Source organism: Hyla sarda, chromosome 7 (genome assembly GCF_029499605.1).
Source record: "Hyla sarda isolate aHylSar1 chromosome 7, aHylSar1.hap1, whole genome shotgun sequence".
In the NCBI taxonomy this organism is placed as follows: domain Eukaryota; kingdom Metazoa; phylum Chordata; class Amphibia; order Anura; family Hylidae; genus Hyla; species Hyla sarda.
In genome coordinates, this window is record NC_079195.1 from 15,364,673 (window position 1) to 15,389,138 (window position 24,466).

Genomic DNA, 24,466 nt, shown 5'->3' on the forward strand with positions numbered 1-24,466 from the left:
ACCAATTGTACTTTGTAATGACATCAGTCGTTTTACCAAAATATCTACGACAAAAAAAATATAATTTTTGTGGGCAAAAATGTTAAAAAAAACAATAAACGCCATTTTGTCATTTTTTGGGGGCTTCCGATTCTACACAGTGCACTTTTTGGTAAAAATGACACCTTATCTATATTCTGTAGGTCCATATGATTAAAATGATACCCTACTTATATAGGTTTTATTTTGTTTTATTTCTGGTGAAAATTATAACTGTTTACACGAAAATTCATATGTTTAAAATTGTCATCTCCTGACTTCTATAACTTTTTTATTTTTCCGTGTATGGGGTTGTAAGAGGGCGCCGTGATCTGAAGTTTTTATTGGTACCATTTTTGTTTTGATGGGACTTTTTGATCACTTTTTATACATTTTTTTTTTATGGTATACAAAGCGACTAAAAATACGCAAATTTGGACTTTGGAATTGGAAGTACGCCATTGACTGTGCGGTTTAATTAACATTATATTTTTATAGTTTGGACATTTAGGCACACAGCGATACCACATACATGTTTATTTTTTTGTTTACATATTTATTTATTTTTTTTATGGGAAAAAGGGGGTGATTCAAACTTTTATTAGGGAAAGGGTTAAACCACATTTATTAACTTTTTTTTTCACTTGTATACGCCCCCCCCCCCCCCATAGGGGACTATACCCTGTAATCGTCTGATTGCATATACTGATCTATGCTATGCCATAGCATAGCATTGATCAGTGTTATCGGCACTCACAGCCTGGATCTCAGACAAGGAGCAGTAGATTGCTGATTAGATGCCAAGAAGGTAGGTAGGGACCCTCCCCGCATTTTGTCAGCTGATTGGGACACTGCGGTTTTACCGCTGTGGTCCCGATCAGCTTTGCTGAGCTGCCGGGAAGCATTTCTAACATTTTGACTTTGATCACTGCATCTAAGGGGTTAATACCAGGCATCACAGCGATCTGTGATGTCCGGTATTAGCCACGGGTCACGGCTATTGCTAGGTGCTGGGACCAACCCCCTCAGAGGGTCCAATTGGCTCAAAAAATAAATAAAAAAAATAAAAAAGCTGTTATCGGATCCTTAAAGGGGTACTCCAGTGGAAAACTATTTTTTTATATTTTATTTTTATTTATTTTTATCAACTGGTACCAGAAAGTTAAACAGATTTACAGGATTTGTAAATTTCTTCTATTTAAAATCTTAATCCTTCCAGTACCAGTATCAGCTGCTGTATGTTCCACAGGAAGTTCTTTTCTTTTTGAATTTCTTCTCGGTCTGACCACAGTGCTCTCTGCTGACACCACTGTCCATGTCAGGAACTGTCCAGAGCAGGAGAGGTTTGCTATAGGGATTTGCTCCTACTCTGGACAGTTCCTGACATGGACAGAGGTGTCAGCAGAGAGCACTGTGGTCAGATTGAGAAGAAATTTAAAAAAAGAAAATAACTTCCTGTGGAACATACAGCAGCTGATAAGCACTGGAAGGATTAAGATATTTATATAGAAGTAATTTACAAATCTGTTTAACTTTCTGGCACCAGTTGATTTAAAAAAAATAATAATGTGAATGAGGCCTTATGCAGATAACTTAGGCAGATGGAGAGATAAAGAGTGCAGCGAGGAAAGCCTGAAAAATCTGGGCGATAATCCCTACCAGCACCTAGTTTCCTGGTTGTGCCGCGTCCCCCTCCTGACGTCACGCCGCGTCCCCCTCCTGACGTCACGCCGCGTCCCCCTCCTGACGTCACGCCGCGTCCCCCTCCTGACGTCACGCCGCGTCCCCCTCCTGACGTCACGCCGCGTCCCCCTCCTGACGTCACGCCGCGTCCCCCTCCTGACGTCACGCCGCGCCCCCCTCCTGACGTCACGCCGCGCCCCCCTCCTGACGTCACGCCGCGCCCCCCGACGTCACGCCGCGCCCCCCCCCCCCGACGTCACGCCGCGCCCCCCCCGACGTCACGCCACGCCCCCCCCCGACGTCACGCCACGCCCCCTCCTGACGTCACGCCGCGTCCCCCTCCTGACGTCACGCCGCGTCCCCCTCCTGACGTCACGCCGCGTCCCCCTCCTGACGTCACGCCGCGTCCCCCTCCTGACGTCACGCCGCGTCCCCCTCCTGACGTCACGCCGCGTCCCCCTCCTGACGTCACGCCGCGTCCCCCTCCTGACGTCACGCCGCGTCCCCCTCCTGACGTCACGCCGCGTCCCCCTCCTGACGTCACGCCGCGTCCCCCTCCTGACGTCACGCCGCGTCCCCCTCCTGACGTCACGCCGCGTCCCCCTCCTGACGTCACGCCACGTCCCCCTCCTGACGTCACGCCACGTCCCCCTCCTGACGTCACGTCTCCCTCCTGACGTCAGGCCACGTCCCCCTCTATTCATGTCAATTCCATGGTGGAAAGCATTTGTCACCTGTGTAGATATCCAGGATAAACCCTCAAATGGCTGAAAGGAATATAAAAGTCCTTGACATGACTAGGGATAAAATGATCAATAGAAGAGTCTGTTACAGCATAATACAGCATCAGTTATGCAGAAGACCTATGGCTCAGCGCTCCGCAATGTTCAGAAGCCCCATAGAGAATGAAAGGATTGCTGGTCCTACATTCTGTTTGGTGTTTCTTACGTATTTAAATGCAAATTTTTCCCTTTCCCTTTAAAATAAAAATTTTCTGAAAGTCTGCGGCACATGTGGTCAAACCCTAAGACAACCAAAGAGACATCTTCAGCCCTGAACTGCAGTACAAGGTATAAGAGCAGCATAACCCTGAACTCCCACTAGGTGGTGCTGTGTGCTAATCATAAGGTTACATGGTCTTTACCAGTGGTCTCCAAACTGTGGACCTCCAGCTGTTGCAAAACTACAACACCCAGCATGCCCGGACAGCCTTCGGCTGTCCGGGCATGCTGGAAGTTGTAGTTTTGCCACAGCTGGAGGCACCCTGGTTCGGAAACATTGCTCTAGAAGCTTAATACAGCAGCTCAAGTCTGTGTCTTGGACTTGGACTGATACTTGTTGGCTGCCCGGGCATGCTAGGAGTTGTATTTTTGTAACATCTGGAGGGCCACAGTTTGGAGACCACTGATCTATACACTTTCCATGTGCATTTTTTAAGCCTAATTCACACAGGTCATATTTGCTGCAAATTAATCTGCAAGAAATCCAACTAAGGATCCACAAGGAATTCTTAAAGCCAAATAGCACTAAATCATTCCGATAACCAGAACATCAAGATAAAAAAATAAAATAAAAATAAAATATTATATAATTAATTATATTATAATATATATCTTTTCTTTTTTTTTTATTCCCCCCTTCAAATAAACAATTATTCACTACTGAGGATTTGGTTGTGGATCTGAAACTATATATTATCATATTATAACCCTTTAACCCCTTGAGGACGGAGGGTTTTCCAGTTTTTGCACTTTCGTTTTTTCCTCCTCACCTTTTAAAAATCATAACCCTTTCAATTTTGCTGCTAAAAATCCATATGATGCTTATTTTTTGCGCCACCAATTCTACTTTGTAATGACATCAGTCATTTTACCCAAAAATCTACGGCGAAACGGAAAAAAAATAATTGTGCGACAAAATTGAAGAAAAAACGCCATTTTGTAAATTTTGGGGGCTTCCGTTTCTACGCAGTACATTTTTCGGTTAAAATGACACCTTATCTTTGTTCTGTAGGTCCATACGATTAAAATGATACCCTACTTATATAGGTTGGATATTGTCGCACTTGTTGAAAAAAAATCATAACTACATGCAGGAAAATGTATACGTTTAAAAATGTAATCTTCTGCCCCCTACAACTTTTTCATTTTTCCGCGTACGGGCCGGTATGAGGGCTCATTTTTTGCGCCGTGATCTCAACTTTTTAGCGGTACCATTTATGTATTGATCGGACTTTTTGATCGCTTTTTATTCATTTTTTTTATGATAGAAAAAGTAACCAAAAATGTGCTATTTTGAACGTTGGAATTTTTTTGCGCGTACGCCATTGACCGTGTGGTTTAATTAAGGTTATATTTTTATAATTCAGACATTAATGCATGCAGCAATACCACAAATGTTTATTTTTATTTATGCAGTTTTTTTTTTTAATTGGGAAAAGGGGGGCGATTCAAACTTATTAGGGAAGGGGTTAAATTATCTTTATTCACTTTTTTTTTTTGCAATGTTATAGCTCCCATAGAAGACTATAACACTGCACACACTGATCTATTACATTGATCATTGTTATCCCATAGAAGACTATAACACTGCACACACTGATCTTTTACATTGATCATTGTTATCCCATAGGGACCTATAACACTGCACACACTGATCTTTTACATTGATCATTGTTATCCCATAGGGACCTATAACACTGCACACACTGATCTTTTACATTGAGCAATGGTTTCTAATAAGAAACCATTGATCAATGATTCTGCCACTTGATTGCTCATGCCTGGATCTCAGGCACTGAGCAGTCATTCGGCGATCGGACAGCATGGAGGAAGGTAGGGACCCTCCTGCTGTCTTTACATCACGGACATCCCGAACAGCACCCTGAGCTAACCGGCAGTGCTTTACTTTCACTTTAGATGCAGCGTTCAACTTTGAACGCCGCGTCTAAAGGGTTTATAGCGCGCGGCACCGCGATCAATAACGCGCGCTATTAGTCATGGGTCCCGGCGGTTGTTAGAGGCCGGGCCCGACCCGCTATGACGACGTGGCCCTGCGTTATAGACAGGGAGCGGGCTGAGGGCGTATAGGTACGCCCTCTGTCCCCAAGAAGTTAAAGGGGTACTCGGTGGAAAACTTTTTTTTTTTTTTAAATCAACTGGTGCCAGAAAGTTAAACAGATTTGTAAATTACTTCTATTAAAAGTTCTTAATCCTTCCAGTACTTATTAGCGGCTGTATACAGAAAAGGACATTTTCTTTTGGGATTTCTTTTGTCTGACCACAGTGCTTTCTGCTGACATCTCTGTCCATTTTAGGAACTGTCCAGAGCAGCATATGTTTGCTATGGGGATTTTCTCCTGTTCTGGATAGTTTATATATACTTTACATGGACAGAGGTGTCAGCAGAGAGCACTGTGGTCGTGACAGAAAAGAAATTCCCAAAAGAAAAGAATTTCCTCTAATAAGTACTAGAAGGATTAAGATTTTTATATAGAAGTCATTTACAAATATGTTTAACTTTTCGGCATCGGTTGATTTAAAAAAAAAATAAAAATAATAATAATAATAATAATAATAATAATAAAATAATAAAATAATAAAAATATATATATATATATATATATATATATATATATATATATATATATATATATATATATATATATATATCTCTGTTTCCACCTGCCACCGGAGTACCCCTTTAAGGAACACAGGTTTTTCTCCTCCTTACCTTCTAAAAATCAGAACGCTTTTAATTTTCCACCTACTGATACCATATGAGGGCTTGTTTTTTGCACCACTAATTTTACTTTGTAATTACATCAATCATTTCACCACAAAATCTATGGCGAAACCAGAAAAAAAAAATTATTTATGGGGCAAAATTGAAGAAAATATTATTTCTTTTTAATTATTTTTTTTTTGTAAGTGTAACTTTCGTGGGCTTCTCATTCTACACAGTGCACTTTTCGGCAAAATAACACCTTTTCTTTATTCTGTAGGTCCATACGATTCAAAAGATACGCAAATTATATAGGTTTGATGTTTTACTTCTGTTAAAAAATTTTAACTTTTTGCACAAAATTATCATAAACCCTTATGACTTGTTTTTCTGTCTACATGGATGAGTGATGGCTCATTTTTTGCGCCGGGGTCTGTAGTTTTTATAGGTACAATTTTTGTTTTGATGGGACTTTTTGATCGCTTTTTTTTACATTTTTAGGGTATACAAAGTGACCAAAAATACGCAATTTCGGACTTTGGTATTTTTTTTTTTATGTATATGCCATTGACTGTGCGGTTTTACTAACGTTACATTATTGTAGTTTGGAAATGTACACACACGGCTGATACCACATATGTTTATTTTTACTATGTTTACATTTTTGGGGGAGAATTTGGGAAAAGGGAAAACTACTAATGTTTTTTTTAGTAGTAATCGGTAAGCAGTAAAATGCGTTACTTTCCTCTGCATTCTGTCTGTAGGTTACAGGGAGTGGACCAACATATGACTACAGGATCAGACTACACAGGTTTTGCTTGTAGTTTGTAACCATTAGAGGAGAAGACACTTTCATTTCAGGACTATAATAATGTTGTTTATATATCCTGATCTCATAGAGATAGCAGCAGCAGTATACAGATAAGAGTTGGAGAGGAGGTGTATGAATACTATATATCTTGATCACAGAGATAGCAGCAGTATACGGATAGAGCTGGAGTGGAGGTGTGTAACTACTATATATCCTATGTATATACCATAGAAATAGAAGCAGCAGTATAAAGATAGAACTGGGAGGGGAGGGGTCTGGGAGCTAGCAGGAGGGTTCTGAAAGGTGATGTCAGCTATCCCGGGATTGACCACTCCTAGACATCTTAACCCCTATCCAAAGGAAAGATCACGGGGGTCTGATCATGGGGGTCCCGCCGCTGGAGACCCCCGTGATCTTGGCTGCGGTACACCAGACGTCCGGTGCACGGAGCGAACTTCGCTCCGTGCCGGATGACTGGCAAGGCAGGGCAGAGACTCGTGATGTCGACGGCCACGCCAGGCTCGTGACATCACAGCCACGCCCCCTCAATGCAAGTCTATAGGAGGAGGCATCACGCCCCCTCCCATAGACTTGCATTGAGGGGGCGTGGTCGTAATGTCACGAGCGGGGCTCGGTCGTTACACCACAAGCCTCCGCTGGTCCACCCGACACTCAACACGAACCCCAGCTGCAGCAGGGAGAACACGGGTGTCCCCAGCGGCAGGACCCCCACGATCAGACATTTTATCCCCTATACTTTGGATAGGGGATAAGATGTCTAGGGACGGAGTACCCCTTTAACCAGTGTGAGGCTCTGTGGGTCAGAACGGTGATCACATGACCCGTTTAAAGTAATAAAACTTATAGATGCAGCTGTGCTGGAATGAAACAGGTGGTTCTGTAGGACTAGTGATGGTAAGTGTGCATTATATGGGCAGAAAAATAGATGCTTTATATTTTTTTTTTTTTTATGTCACCTTGAGTAGAGCAAATAGGCCACAGTCTGAAGGGGTGATATTGGGACTATACACAGGGGGAACCAATACCCCAAACTTTAGTTTCTGGAGCGTTTCAACAGTATGTGTCATGCAACAGCACAATGCCTTTGTCCTCGGCAATGCAGGTTATAGCCTCTCATTGAAAGAAGCACAGATGATTTCGGCCCCTAAATGATTTCGGCCCCTGATGCAGAGCAACCATAGTCTGTGACAACAAGACTGACTTGGCAGCAGTAAATAAGACGGAAACCACACCTAGAAATGTACTCTTAAACGACAGAAACACAAATGCAATTATATTTAACAGACAGGGGACATAATAGTAGGTCATGTGGTAACTCACAAAGTCGGCCTCCAGTTTGCTCATCTCTTGCTTGTAGCTCCTCATGCGGTTGCTGTACATCGCCCGGCTCTGAACGGGGATCTCACGAACTTCCAGGTCCATTTGCTCCAGCTGTCAGAATAGAAATAAATACTCAGATGAGAGGAGTTCTGCTTTACTGCGGGGTCCAGATGTTGCCGGGGGGGGGGGGGGGGGGAGCTTTTGTTAAAGGGGTAGTCCTCTAGGTATAGCCCCTCTTTGCACACCTATTGTAAGGCAAAACTGTTTACAAACATCCTATTACAGTGTATCCCAACCAGGGTGCCTCCAATTATTGCAAAACCACAACTCCAAGCATGCTGGGAGTTATAGTTTTGCAACAGCAGGAGGCACCCTGGTTGGGGAACAATGTCCTATACAGGCCATTACATTTCGTGCACTGATACATTGTTACAATTCATCAAGAAACAGATTCAAATAACTTGTGTTGTGTTCACAGAGGATTGTGGTCTCAAACTGTGGCCCTCCAGATGTTGCAAAACTTCAACTCCCAGCATGCCCGGACAGCCGTTGGCTGTCCGGGCATGCTGTGAGTTGAAGTTTCGCAACATCTGGAGGGCCACAGTTTGAGACCACTGCTCTAGAGTGGATACAAGCAGTGAGAAGTATTAATTGTGTACAGAAATGGCAAGCAGGTATTTGACAAAAAGGAACGGAGAAAGCACATTCACCAAATGAAACACACCACTTTGTTTATGCACTAAAGACGCACATAAAAAAAAAAAAAAAAAATTAAACACACACAATATATATATATATATATATATATATATATATATATATATATATATATATAATATATTATGTATGTGTGTGTGTGTGTGTGTTTAATTATTTTTTTTTTACAATTATTATTTTTTATAAATAAATATATATATATATAATTTATTTATAAAACATAATAATAGTAAAAAAAAAAAAAATTAAACACACACACACATATATATATATATATATATATATATATATATTGTGTGTGTGTGTGTGTGTGTGTTTAATTTTTTTTTTTTACTATTATTATGTTTTATAAATAAATTATATATATATATATATATTTATTTATAAAAAATAATAATAATTGTAAAAAAATAATTAAAGAGGCGTGGCTAAACACCTCCCAACGCTTGAGCTAAATTGGTTATGGAATTGGGTCACATATTTGGTACATAATACCAGGGCAGAACAGCAATGAGATGATGTAAGCAGCGTCAAAGGAATGATGACTTTATAAAGTCTGACACAAGACACGCCCACTGATGACATCACTGAACTATTATTAGACAAGGAATAGAGTTGTTATGCTAGGAGTTATTTTTAGAGCCCGGAAAGGTTAGAATAGTTATTTTACAAGTAATCTGCAGTTTATAGCTTTGGATAAAAAAAAAAAAAAATGATAATAAAAAAAAAAGTATTTTGTTTCTATGTCTCCTACCTGGTGCTTCTGGGGTTGGATCAGGCCAGAATCAGTCTCCTTCCGCCTCTGGCAGCTGACAATATGTTTTAGTCCCTTCTTATTTTCGTAGGAGTCTCCTGAACTATTCTGCCATGGTAGTGCAGAGGACCTGCTCCTTCCCTGACAAGCAGAACGCTACTACTATTGGCTGCTGAAAGTCCTGAAAACGGCCCTCAATAAGTCTTATTCATGTCAATTGGATTTTTTTGACCAAACTTTTGCATCAGGCACGTTCGTTTTTACTAGGGATCGGCCGATATCAATTTTTTAGGGCCTATACCGATAATCTGTGGCCTTTCAGGCCAATAGACGATAACGTATACCGATATTGCGGTATAAGTTATCGGCTATTTCTCCCCCCTCCCAAAATTGTGAATATCGGCCAAACGGTCAATCACTAGTTTTAACTAATGTCAGTTATTTTTGCCGGCACAAAAGAAGGTGCAGGCTCAAATTTCTGGTCTGTCAAAAAAAATTGTGAAAAACCGGACGTTAAAATTTAACATTGAAGTCTATGGGAAGCGGATGTTAAAAAAAAAAAAAAATAAATAAATAAAACACATCCGTTTTCATCAGTTATTGTCAGGTTTTTTTTTTTAACATCAGTTTTCTTGTACTGAGCATGCTCAGTACAGCTTTACAAAAAAAAAAAAAAAAAGGGGTTAAAAACCTGGGGGAAAAAACTGATGTAACTGGAAATAACGGATGATAACGGATGAACATCAGGTTTTTAAAGAAAAAAAAAACATTAAAAATAAAGGATGATGGTCATCAGTTATCATTCATTATTACCAGTTATTGGATCCGTTTTTTTTTTTTCATCAGTTATTGTAAAATAACAGCAGTAAAAAAAATCAGGATTATACCTGTAGTGTGAAAGGGGCCTTAGCAAGTAGATGGAAATAGTCACTGAGCACTGAACATAAAAATAGTTGCAGCAGCGCTTCAGATCAAAAAAAAAAAAAATTTGAGGCTCTTCGCACACTTTTTGATCAAAACGTGTCCCCCATCCATCACGTGGTGGTGGCCTCATTCCACTCACCTCTGCTGGGTATATAGCATCTGACTGGGTGACATGCAGGATCCACTACCAGTTTATAATGCCCCTGTGATCCGAGAGGGGTAAACGGTCATGGAGGGATGCCACTACCCCTCACTTGCATTGCAAAAAAACACAGAAAAATAGCCGGCACAATACACGGGTGCACACTGCTGGGGCAAATACAAAGTATACAAAAAGAAGGTTGCAGCAGCGGTCTTGGTCAAAAAATGGGAATAGTGACTGAGCATGTGTGTCCTCCAGTATTCAGCTTAGTAGGTGGGTGGGGATAGTGACTGAGCATGTGTGTCCTCTTGTATTCAGCTTAGTAGGTGGGGATAGTGACTGAGCATGTGTGTCCTCCTGTATTCAGCTTAGTAGGTGGGTGGGGATAGTGACTGAGCATGTGTGTCCTCCTGTATTCAGCTTAGTAGGTGGGTGGGGATAGTGACTGAGCATGTGTGTCCTTCTGTATTCAGCTCAGTAGAAGGGTGGGAATAGAGAATGAGCATGTGTGTCCTCCTGTATTCAGCTTAGTAGGTGGGGATAGTGACTGAGCATGTGTGTCCTCCTATATTCAGCTTAGTAGGTGGGTGGGGACAGTGACTGAGCATGTGTGTCCTCCTGTATTCAGCTCAGTAGAAGGGTGGGAATAGAGAATGAGCATGTGTGTCCTCCTGTATTCAGCTCAGTAGAAGGGTGGGAATAGAGAATGAGCATGTGTGTCCTCCTGTATTCAGCTCAGTAGAAGGGTGGGAATAGAGAATGAGCATGTGTGTCCTCCTGTATTCAGCTTAGTAGATGGGTGGGGATAGTGACTGAGCATGTGTGTCCTCTTGTATTCAGCTTAGTAGGTGGGAATAGTGACTGAGCATGTGTGTCCTCCTGTATTCAGCTTAGTAGGTGGGGATAGGGACTGAGCATGTGTGTCCTCCTGTATTCAGCTTAGTAGGTGGGGATAGGGACTGAGCATGTGTGTCCTCCTGTATTCAGCTTAGTAGGTGGGGATAGGGACTAAGCATGTGTGTCCTCCTGTATTCAGCTTAGTAGGTGGGGATAGAGACTAAGCATGTGTGTCCTCCTGTATTCAGCTTAGTAGGTGGGGATAGAGACTAAGCATGTGTGTCCTCCTGTATTCAGCTTAGTAGGTGGGGATAGAGACTAAGCATGTGTGTCCTCCTGTATTCAGCTTAGTAGGTGGGGATAGAGACTAAGCATGTGTGTCCTCCTGTATTCAGCTTAGTAGGTGGGGATAGTGACTAAGCATGTGTGTCCTCCTGTATTCAGCTCAGTAGCTGGATCTATAACTCAGACAGGTTGGTAAAATATGAGAATTTGTATATTATTTCGCACAATTGCATTTCCCAGACTCTATGAATGCAGAACAGCAGCCTCCAGGAGACGTCAGTACTGTACCAAGCAGGGACCATTTACAGGCACAATACAGGAGAATGAAAGATAAAATACATGTATGGAGACATATTCTGGGCAGACTTTCTGCCGGAGATCGAGCTGGCGGCGCTAGGACCGAGCAGACTGCATTGCTGCCTCCATAGACTGCAATGTGTTTCTGGGTGGATCTTTTGGGAGATCTGCTCAGAAATGCATTACCAACTCTGGGAACGGCAATGTAGTCCGCGTGGTCCTAGTGCCGCCGGCTCGATCTCCGGCAGAGATTCTGCCCAGAAATTCCACAATGTGAACCCAGCCTTACTCTCCTACTGCGGTATGGTAGTTTATATGTTTTTCTTGCCAAGTGTACATTGTGACGGCTGAAGGTATATATATACACACACACACACACACACACACACACACATCTTCACCGTCAGGTCACACCCACACACCAGCGAGGGATTACCAGCTGTGCAGTCACCGTACACCAGTGTTTCCCAACTAGTGTGCCTCCAGCTGTTGCAAAACTACAACTACCAGTATGCCTGGACAGCCACAGCCATTGGCTGTCTGGGCATGCTGGGAGTTGTAGTTTTGCAACAGCACACATCTTGGTAATGCCAAAGGGCTGCAGAAGCAAAACACAAAAACTGGAATTGACTAGTGCAGACCAGTGCTTTCCTAACCAAATTTCTGATCAGAAATTCTGCAGCGCCCGCAGCCCAATGGCTTTCAGCGCTTGCAGGGGGAGGCGGCAGCTTCCGTTCTCCGTCCTGCGCCCGCGGGTCACAACTCATTCATTTCCAGTGCCCAATGTGGGGACAGCGCTGCGGCTGATAGTTCATTCAGTGGGGGGGGGGGGGGGGGGGAGGAAAATATATGATTAGTTGGGTGGGTGCCACATCCTTTGGATAGGGGATAAGATGTCTAGGGTGGGAGTACCCCTTTAATATCGTACGGAAAAAAACACACCAGTATTCGGTATGAACCGGTATATCGCCCAGCACTACTCTCTGTACAGTAATATCCCACACAAAGATGGAGTTGCTGCCTGCTCCAGAAATACAGCCCTCACCTCTTCACCAAACTCATAGAATTCATCCTCACACACCACTACATCAGCTCCAACAGTAACCTATAGCGACAGATGATGGGCACTGCAATGGGGACCAGGATGGCACCACAATATGCCAGTATATTCACGGCTGATCTAGAACAGCAATTTGTAGATATACAACTTCATAAACCCTACAGACATCACAACTACAATGATATTTTCATTATTTGGACAGAAGGAAAAAAAACTCAAAGTTTCTTTAACGCATTTAATTTATATACTAAGCCAAGCATGTCCTGCTTAAAGGGGTACTCCGGTGGAAAACTGTTTTTTTTTTTTTTTTTAATCAACTGGTGCAAGAAAGTTCAACAGATTTGTAAATTACTTCTATTAAAAAATCTTAATCCTTCCAGTACTTATTAGCTGCTGAATACTACAGAGGAAATGATTTTCTTTTTGGAACACAGTGCTCTCTGCTCACATCACGAGCACAGTGCTCTCTGCTGACACCTCTGTCCATTTTAGGAACTGTCCAGAGCAGCATATGTTTGCTATGGGGATTTTCTCATACTCTGGACAGTTCTTAAAATGGACAGAGGTGTCAGCAGAGAGCACTGTGCTCGTGATGTCAGCAGAGAGCTGTGTTCAGCAGTACAAGAATGTAGGTGCACTACTGTAGTAGATGTGAACAATGACATTGGCTAACCCTCAACACTGATTTTGAAATTGAGACATTCGCCAGTGTATCCTTATATGAAGGACATACCAGAGCCCGCACACCAATGCCAAGGTTTCTCAAGTGGCGCAGGACCTAACACTAAACCAACCTGTGCGCGATAAGCAAAACCAGGGGCCACTGGGCAATTATGGCAGCCCCTCAGCCCAACCCTATATAAGTAGTAATTAGCTACCCAAGGGCCATTTCTTTCCTAGCAGCCTCCCAGTCTGACTGGGAGAGCATGGTAAGTGAGCTATTATACCTTGTTCACACTGGTGTGGTGCTGTGCGGTGTCCGTTGCTGCCGCGGCGCCGTGACTGCGGGGAGGTGCGGCCCATAGACTGGTTTGAGTGGAATTGGGGCTGCTCTGCCAGTGGGTCATTTCCCCCCGTGGGCACTGGTGTCGCGGCGGTGGTGGTCGCCGCCCAATGCTGCGCCATTTTAAGCTAGGGACGTTAGGGACCCACTCTAAATAGGTGGCCTTGACGTGGCGAGTGGGCTTGTACTTTTTGATCAAAAATGTATACTGACTACCTGTTAGTTTTTGATATTGTGCTGAGAAGCAATCAGATCATTATACAAGATTGTAGATGTGCACCATGTCTGTTTTCTACCCGAATTCGCAATTACGGCAGTATTAGACCGACTCACAGTCTGCTCCCAGTAACCTCCAGTTTGGCTGAGCACACATACAATGGGAGGAGGGAGGCAGACTATAAGCCCCACCCAAGTTGGCTGATGTGGTTGCCGACCTCACAGGTGAACCTTAATGCTGCCTAGAGTAGTAATAAAGGTGCATTAAATGTGGAGGTCGGCAACCACACCAGCCAACATGGGTGGGGCTTATAGTCTGCCTCCCTCCTCCCATTGTATGTGTGCTCAGCCACACTGGAGGTAACTGGGAGCAGACTGTGAGTCGGCCTAATGTTGCTGTAATTGCCCACTGGCCCCTGGTTTTTGCTTATCACGCACAGGTAGGTTTAGTGTTAGGTCCCGTGCCACTTGAGAAACCTTGGCGTTGGTGTGTGGGCTCTGGTGTGTCCTCCATTTAAGGATATACTGGCGAATGTCTCAATTTTAACATCAGTGTTGAGGGATAGCCAATGTCATTGTATACATCTACCACAGTAGTGCACCTAAATTCTTGTATTGTTTTCTAATTGTTACACATCAGCACCGTCTATCTGGTGTAGGATGCCATTGTGGAACTTGTAGTCTGTTGCAGGCATCCCCCATTTAATGCATTTTTATGCTGGGGATCGCCCTTAGCAACAGACCACAAGGGCAGGATCTGCTCCCCCAGTATATATGCACAACTGCATCTGGGGTTGAGCACCTCCTGCCTGCCAGTTGCTCTTTTTTTTTCTAAGTAGTATTCAGCAGCTAATAAGTACTGGAAGGATTAAGATTTTTTAATAGAAGTCATTTACAAATCTGTTTAACTTTCTTTCCAGATGATTTTTAAAAAAAAAGTTTTCCACTAGAGTACCCCTTTAATCACCATTCACACTCCTGCTCCCCCCTCATTCTCCTCTTTGTAGTCTATCATCCTATAGCTGGACAATTTATGGCACGGCTTAGTGTGAATTCTACACATCTGCTGTCTTAACCCCTGAACATCTATGAGAAGTAACCTGTGTGTTTTCTGCTTTAAAAAGGAGGATTTCTGAAAGCTTCTCTACAAAATACTGACAGTCCAACAAAAAAGGGATTATAAGATTCTGCACCGTTGTATGCAAACCAGACGTTTTCTGTTCCCTGACAGCACACAGAGGTATTGCATATGGCAAGAAATCTACATGTTGCAGACGGTGGCCGTGAAGATAATGAGTCTTTATAATGTATCGGGGCTGCTCCCGTGTCATCTACATACCAGCTCCTTGGCCTCCTCCAGCTGCTTCTCCACGTTCATCACCATCTGCTTCTTCTCCTCTGCAATAGATAAATGTAGATGTCAAGATCGGCTCTTAAAACCATCACCCAGGCTGAGAGTATGGAGGCAAAATTAACAATTCACAATAAAACTAGAAAAAATACCAATAACAGCCCAACAGAGGAGGACATAATATTACAGAGGGATCTGGTGAAACTGGAGGTGCAGGGCACAGACACAGCAAAGTAATGTGGATAAATGTAAGATTATGTACTTGGGCAATAAAAACCAAACATACCCCCAGCATCCTCACAATCACCCCCATTGTCTTCACTAATACCCCCAGCCTCCTCACAATGCCCCCCCCCCCCCCCCCATTGTCTTCACTGGTACCCCCATCCTCCTCACAGTCATCCCCACTGTATTCACTGGTACCCCCAGCCTCCTCACAGTCATCCCCACTGTCTTCTCTGGTACCCCCATCCTCCTCACAGTCACCCCACTGTATTCACTGGTACCCCCATCCTCCTCACAGTCATCCCCACTGTCTTCTCTGGTACCCCCATCCTCCTCACAGTCACCCCACTGTATTCACTGGTACCCCCAGCCTCCTCACAGTCATCCCCACTGTCTTCTCTGGTACCCCCATCCTCCTCACAGTCATCCCCACTGTATTCACTGGTACCCCCAGCCTCCTCACAGTCATCCCCACTGTCTTCTCTGGTACCCCCAGCCTCCTCACAGTCACCCCACTGTATTCACTGGTACCCCCAGCCTCCTCACAGTCATCCCCACTGTCTTCACTGGTACCCCCATCCTCCTCACAGTCATCCCCACTGTATTCACTGGTACCCCCAGCCTCCTCACAGTCACCCCACTGTCTACACTGGTACCCCCAGCCTCCTCATAGTCATCCCCACTGTCTTCACTGGTACACCCAGCCTCCTCATAGTCATCCCCACTGTCTTCTCTAGTACCCCCAGCCTCCTCACAGTCACCCCCACTGTATTCACTGCTACCCCCATCCTCCTCACAGTCATCCCCACTGTCTTCACTGGTACCCCCAGCCTCCTCACAGTCATCCCCACTGTCTTCACTGGTACCCCCAGCCTCCTCACAGTCACCCCCACTGTCTTCACTGGTACCCCCAGCCTCCTCACAGTCACCCCCACTGTCTTCACTGGTACCCCCAGCCTCCTCACAGTCACCCCCACTGTCTTCACTGGTACCCCCAGCCTCCTCACAGTCACCCCCACTGTCTTCACTGGTACCCCCAGCCTCCTCACAGTCACCCCCACTGTCTTCACTGGTACCCCCAGCCTCCTCACAGTCACCCCCACTGTCTTCACTGGTACCCCCAGCCTCCTCACAGTCACCCCCACTGTATTCACTGGTACCCCTAGCCTCCTCACAGTCATCCCCACTGTATTCACTGGTACCCCCAGCCTCCTCACAGTCATCCCCACTGTCTTCTCTGGTACCCCCATCCTCCTCACAGTCATCCCCACTGTCTTCACTGGTACCCCCAGCCTCCTCACAGTCACCCCCACTGTCTTCACTGGTACCCCCAGCCTCCTCACAGTCACCCCCACTGTCTTCACTGGTACCCCCAGCCTCCTCACAGTCACCCCCACTGTATTCACTGGTACCCCCAGCCTCCTCACAGTCATCCCCACTGTCTTCTCTGGTACACCCAGCCTCCTCACAGTCATCCCCACTGTCTTCTCTGGTACCCCCATCCTCCTCACAGTCACCCCCACTGTATTCACTGGTACCCCCAGCCTCCTCACAGTCATCCCCACTGTCTTCACTGGTACCCCCAGCCTCCTCACAGTCATCCCCACTGTCTTCTCTGGTACCCCCATCCTCCTCAGTCACCCCCACTGTCTTCACTGGTACCCCCAGCCTCCTCACAGTCACCCCCACTGTCTTCACTGGTACCCCCAGCCTCCTCACAGTCACCCCCACTGTATTCACTGGTACCCCCATCCTCCTCACAGTCACCCCACTGTCTACACTGGTACCCCCAGCCTCCTCACAGTCACCCCCACTGTATTCACTGGTACCCCCAGCCTCCTCACAGTCACCCCCACTGTATTCACTGGTACCCCCAGCCTCCTCACAGTCACCCAGTTCCACATAGTCCCCCCTCACCCTCTGGGGGTCTCCCCCGTTCCTCACCTCCTGACAGCTTGGGAATCTTCCCGATCCTGTTGGTGATGTCGGCAGTGAGGACTCCATAGTCCTGCTCATAACCCTGGAACTCGGCAGACATGTTTATCCAGATAGCAGAGAACAGAGTGACAACCGGAAGTTTCCTCTCCAACCACTTCCGCCGGTCCGCTCACTAAGCGATCCCCCGGCGCCCTTAGCAACCTGCTCTTCCTTAGAAACCTCAAAATCGTTCCTGTTAGTTGTGACGTCATACAAGCAGGTGACAATAGTCAGCCCCGCCCCCATCAGGGGATTAATCAGTAATGAGCGCAGCAGCTGGAGGGCTAAGGACCTGTCAGTGCAGGGGGCGGGGCCGATACCCGGGGCAACCAATCAGGTCTCACCTTTCATCTTCCATTATTACTAAGAGCAATTACAGCTGTAATCTGATTGGTTAATGTAATCAATTAGCAAATAGTAACCAATTAGGTAACAAGGATGTCTTCATGACACGCCCCCTAAGTGAGTGACAACCAATCACAGTGGCAAAAAGATACAATTTAGTCCCCATGATATACAGATCCCCATGATATACAGATCCCCATAATATACAGATCCCCTATAATATACAGATCCCCATAATATACGGATCCCCATAATATACAGATCCCCATAATATACAGATCCCCATAATATACAGATCCCCATGATATACAGATCCCCATAATATACAGATCCCCATAATATACAGATCCCCATAATATACAGATCCCCATAATATACAGATCCCCATAATATACAGATCCCTATAATATACAGATCCCCTATAATATACAGATCCCTATAATATACAGATCCCCATAATATACAGATCCCCATAATATACAGATCCCCATAATATACAGATCCCCCATAATATACAGATCCCCATAATATACAGATCCCCATAATATACAGATCCCCATAATATACAGATCCCCTATAATATACAGATCCCCTATAATATACAGATCCCCATAATATACAGAACCTCCATAATATACAGATCCCCCATAATATACAGATCCCCTATAATATACAGATTCCCCATAATATACAGATCCCCATAATATACAGAACCTCCATAATATACAGATCCCCCATAATATACAGATCCCCATAATATACAGAACCTCCATAATATACAGATCCCTATAATATACAGATCCCCATAATATACAGATCCCCTATAATATACAGATCCCCATAATATACAGAAGCTCCATAATATACAGATCCCCATAATATACAGATTCCCATAATATACAGATCCCCCATAATATACAGATCCCCATAATATACACATCCCCATAATATACAGATCCCCCATAATATACAGATCCCCATAATATACACATCCCCATAATATACAGATCCCCATAATATACACATCCCTATAATATACAGATTCCCATAATATACAGAACCTCCATAATATACAGATCCCCTATAATATACAGATCCCCATAATATACAGATCCTCCATAATATACACATCCCCATAATATACAGATCCTCCATAATATACACATCCCCATAATATACAGATCCCCATAATATACACATCCCCATAATATACAGATCCTCCATAATATACAGATCCCTATAATATACAGAACCCCTATAATATACAGAACCCCATAATATACAGATCCCCATAATATACAGATCCCTATAATATACACATCCCCATAATATACAGATGCCCTATAATATACAGATCCCCATAATATACAGATCCCCCATAATATACAGATCCCCTATAATATACAGATCCTCCATAATATACAGATCCTATAATATACAGATCCCCTATAATATACAGATCCCCATAATATACAGATCCCCCATAATATACAGATCCCCATAATATACAGAACCTCCATAATATACAGATCCCCATAATATACAGAACCTCCATAATATACAGATCCCCATAATATACAGATCCTCCATAATATACACATCCCCATAATATACAGATCCCCATAATATACAGATCCCCCATAATATACAGATCCCCATAATATACACATCCCCATAATATACAGATCCCTATAATATACACATCCCCATAATATACAGATCCCTATAATATACACATCCCCATAATATACAGATCCCCTATAATATACAGATCCCCATAATATACAGATCCCCCATAATATACAGATCCCTATAATATACAGATCCTCCATAATATACAGATCCCTATAATATACAGATCCCCATAATATACAGATCCCCTATAATATACACATCCCCATAATATACAGATCCCCCATAATATACAGATCCCTATAATATACAGATCCCCATAATATACAGATCCCTTATAATATACAGATCCCCATAATATACAGATCCCCATAATATACAGATCCTCCATAATATACAGATCCCCTATAATATACAGATCCCCATAATATACAGATCCCCATAATATACAGATCCTCCATAATATACAGATCCTCCATAATATACAGATCCCCATAATATACAGATCCCCATAATATACAGAACCTCCATAATATACAGATCCCCATAATATACAGATCCCCATAATATACAGATCCCCATAATATACAGATCCCTATAATATACAGATCCCCATAATATACAGATCCCCCATAATATACAGATCCCCTATAATATACAGATCCCCCATAATATACAGATCCTATAATATTCAGATCCTCCATAATATACAGATCCCCATAATATACAGATCCCCATAATATACAGATCCCCTATAATATACAGATCCCCCATAATATACAGATCCCCATAATATACAGATCCTCCATAATATACAGATCCCCATAATATACAGATCCCCATAATATACAGATCCCCATAATATACTGATCCCCCATAATATACAGATCCTATAATATACAGATCCCCATAATATACAGAACCCCTATAATATACAGAACCCCATAATATACAGATCCCCATAATATACAGATCCCTATAATATACACATCCCCATAATATACAGAACCCCATAATATACAGATCCTCCATAATATACAGATCCCCATAATATACAGATCCCCATAATATACAGATCCTCCATAATATACAGATCCCCATAATATACAGATCCCCATAATATACAGATCCCTATAATATACAGATCCTCCATAATATACAGATCCCCATAATATACAGAACCTCCATAATATACAGATCCCCCATAATATGCAGATCCCCATAATATACAGATCCCCATAATATACAGATCCTCCATAATATACAGATCCCCATAATATACAGATCCCCATAATATACAGATCCCCATAATATACAGATCCCCTATAATATACAGATCCCCATAATATACAGATCCCCCATAATATACAGATCCCCTATAATATACAGATCCCCCATAATATACAGATCCCCATAATATACAGATCCTCCATAATATACAGATCCCCATAATATACAGAACCTCCATAATATACAGATCCCCCATAATATACAGATCCCCATAATATACAGATCCCCATAATATACAGATCCTCCATAATATACAGATCCCCTATAATATACAGATCCCCCATAATATACAGATCCTCCATAATATACAGATCCCCCATAATATACAGATCCCCATAATATACAGATCCCCATAATATACAGATCCCCTATAATATACAGATCCTATAATATACAGATCCCGCATAATATACAGATCCCCATAATATACAGAACCTCCATAATATACAGATCCCTATAATATACAGATCCCCATAATATACAGATCCCCCATAATATACAGATCCCCCATAATATACAGATTCCCCCATAATATACAGATCCTATAATATACAGATCCCCATAATATACAGATCCTCCATAATATACAGATCCTCCATAATATACAGAACCTCCATAATATACAGAACCTCCATAATATACAGATCCCCATAATATACAGAACCTCCATAATATACAGATCCTCCATAATATACAGATCCCCTATAATATACAGATCCCTATAATATACAGATCCTCCATAATATACAGATCCCCATAATATACAGATCCCCTATAATATACAGATCCCTATAATATACAGATCCTCCATAATATACAGATCCCCATAATATACAGATCCCCATAATATACAGAACCTCCATAATATACAGAACCTCCATAATATACAGATCCCCATAATATACAGAACCTCCATAATATACAGATCCCCATAATATACAGATCCCCATAATATACAGATCCCCATAATATACAGATCCCCTATAATATACAGATCCCCTATAATATACAGATCCCCTATAATATACAGATCCCCTATAATATACAGATCCCCCATAATATACAGATCCCCATAATATACAGATCTCCTATAATATACAGATCCCCATAATATACAGATCCCCTATAATATACAGATCCCCTATAATATACAGATCCCCTATAATATACAGATCCCCCATAATATACAGATCCTCCATAATATACAGATCCCCATAATATACAGATCCCTATAATATACAGATCCCCATAATATACAGATCCCCATAATATACAGATCCCCATAATATACAGATCCCCATAATATACAGATCCCCTATAATATACAGATCCTCCATAATATACAGATCCCCTATAATATACAGATCCCCCATAATATACAGATCCCCCATAATATACAGATCCTCCATAATATACAGATCCCCCATAATATACAGATCCTCCATAATATACAGATCCCTATAATATACAGATCCCCATAATATACAGATCCCCTATAATATACAGATCCCCATAAAATACAGATCCCCTATAATATACAGATCCCCATTGTCACGATTCGGCTGGCAGGAGGTGGATCCTCTGTGCCAGAGAGGGATTGGCGTGGACCGTGCTAGTGGACCGGTTCTAAGTTACTACTGGTATTCACCAGAGCCCGCCGCAAAGCGGGATGGTCTTGCAGCGGTGGTAGTAACCAGGTCGTATCCACTAGCAACGGCTCAACCTCTCTGACTGCTGAAGATAGGCGCGGTACAAGGGAGTAGACAAGAGCAAGGTCGGACGTAGCAGAAGGTCGGGGCAGGCAGCAAGGATCGTAGTCAGGGGCAACGGCAGGAGGTCTGGAACACAGGCTAGGAACACACAAGGGAACGCTTTCACTGGCACAATGGCAACAAGATCCGGCGAGGGAGTGCAGGGGAAGTGAGGTATACATAGGGAGTGCACAGGTGAACACACTAATTAGAACAACTGCGCCAATCAGTGGCGCATTGGCCCTTTAAATCGCAGAGACCCGGCGCGCGCGCGCCCTAGGGAGCGGGGCCGCGCGCGCCGGGACAGGACCGACGGAGAGCGAGTCAGGTACGGGAGCCGGGGTGCGCATCGCGAGCGGGCGCCACCCGCATCGCGAATCGCATCCCGGCTGGAGGCGGTATCGCAGCGCACCCGGTCAGTGGATCTGACCGGGGCGCTGCAGTAGCGAGGATGTTGCGAGCGCTCCGGGGAGGAGCGGGGACCCGAAGCGCTCGGCGTAACAGTACCCCCCCCCCCCCCTTGGGTCTCCCCCTCTTCTTGGAGCCTGAGAACCTGAGGACCAGACTTTTGTCTAGGATGATGTCCTCAGGTTCCCAGGATCTCTCTTCAGGACCACAGCCCTCCCAATCAACCCAAAAATTTTTTTTCCCTCTGACCTTTTTGGAGGCCAGTATCTCCTTCACGGAGAAGATGTCAGAAGAACCGTAAACAGGAGTGGGAGAAACAAGTTTGGGAGAGAAACGGTTGATGATGAGTGGTTTAAGAAGAGAGACATGAAAGGCATTAGGAATACGAAGAGAAGGAGGAAGAAGAAGTTTGTAAGAGACAGGATTAATTTGGCACAAGATTTTGAAAGGACCAAGATAGCGTGGTCCCAGTTTGTAGCTGGGGACACGGAAGTGGACATATTTAGCGGAGAGCCATACCTTGTCTCCGGGAGAAAAAATGGCGGGAGCTCTTCTTTTCTTATCGGCAAACTTTTTCATGCGAGATGAAGCCTGTAAAAGAGAATTTTGGGTCTCTTTCCATATGGTGGAAAGATCACGAGTCACTTCATCCACAGCGGGCAAACCAGAGGGCAAGGGAGTAGGGAGGGGGGGAAAGAGGGTGACGGCCGTACACCACGAAAAATGGGGATTTAGAAGAAGATTCAGAGACTCTGAAGTTGTACGAGAATTCGGCCCATGGTAGAAGATCTGCCCAGTCATCCTGGCGGGAGGAAACAAAATGCCGTAAATAGTCACCCAGGACCTGGTTAATTCTTTCTACTTGCCCATTGGATTGAGGATGATAAGCAGAAGAGAAGTTTAATTTAATCTTGAGTTGTTTACAGAGAGCCCTCCAGAATTTTGACACGAATTGGACGCCTCTATCCGAGGCGATCTGCGTGGGCAAACCGTGAAGACGAAAAATGTGTACAAAAAATTGTTTTGCCAACTGAGGCGCTGAAGGAAGACCAGGAAGAGGAATAAAATGTGCCATCTTGGAAAATCGATCAACGACCACCCAAACAACAGTGTTGCCACGGGATGGGGGTAAGTCTGTAATAAAATCCATACCAATCAGAGACCAAGGCTGTTCGGGGACAGGCAGAGGATGAAGGAGACCAGCAGGCTTCTGGCGAGGAGTCTTATCCCGGGCACAGACAGTACAGGCCCGCACAAAATCAACAACATCCGTCTCCAGAGTCGGCCACCAATAGAAGCGAGAGATGAGTTGCAAGGACTTTTTGATGCCCGCATGGCCAGCGAGGTGGGAGGAGTGACCCCATTTGAGAATCCCAAGACGTTGGCGTGGAGAAACGAAGGTCTTCCCTGGAGGAGTTTGCCTGATGAAGGCTGGAGAAGTGGAGATCAGACAGTCAGGAGGAATGATGTGTTGCGGAGAGACCTCTACTTCCGAGGCATCCGAGGAACGAGAGAGAGCATCGGCCCTAATGTTCTTGTCGGCAGGGCGAAAATGAATTTCAAAGTTAAAACGGGCAAAGAACAAAGACCACCTGGCCTGGCGAGGATTCAGCCGTTGGGCAGACTGGAGATAGGAGAGATTCTTGTGGTCGGTGTAAATGATAACTGGAAATTTT

The 24,466-nt window shown here is 43.7% G+C and overlaps 2 protein-coding genes across 9 annotated transcripts in view; one reads left to right on the plus strand and one right to left on the minus strand.

The window, feature by feature from the left end:
• VTI1A (vesicle transport through interaction with t-SNAREs 1A) overlaps positions 1–17,564 on the minus strand; it is a 432,905-nt gene extending 415,341 nt beyond the window's left edge. For all 7 annotated transcript variants that reach the window (XM_056530379.1, XM_056530385.1, XM_056530378.1 and 4 more), the window contains exons 1-3: positions 17,332–17,564; positions 15,151–15,209; positions 7,577–7,687 (exon numbers count right to left, since the gene is read on the minus strand). In XM_056530379.1, the coding sequence (XP_056386354.1) occupies positions 7,577–7,687; positions 15,151–15,209; positions 17,332–17,425 (264 nt within the window). In that variant the 5' untranslated portion in view covers positions 17,426–17,564. The remainder of the gene's footprint in view (positions 1–7,576; positions 7,688–15,150; positions 15,210–17,331) is intronic.
• ZDHHC6 (zinc finger DHHC-type palmitoyltransferase 6) overlaps positions 17,498–24,466 on the plus strand; it is a 68,805-nt gene continuing 61,836 nt past the window's right edge. The window contains exon 1 of one of the 2 annotated variants that reach the window (XM_056530377.1): positions 17,498–17,584. The gene's annotated coding sequence lies outside the window, so the exon portion shown is untranslated. Of the gene's footprint in view, positions 17,702–24,466 lie in introns of both variants that reach the window. The other variant, XM_056530376.1, reaches the window with a different exon arrangement.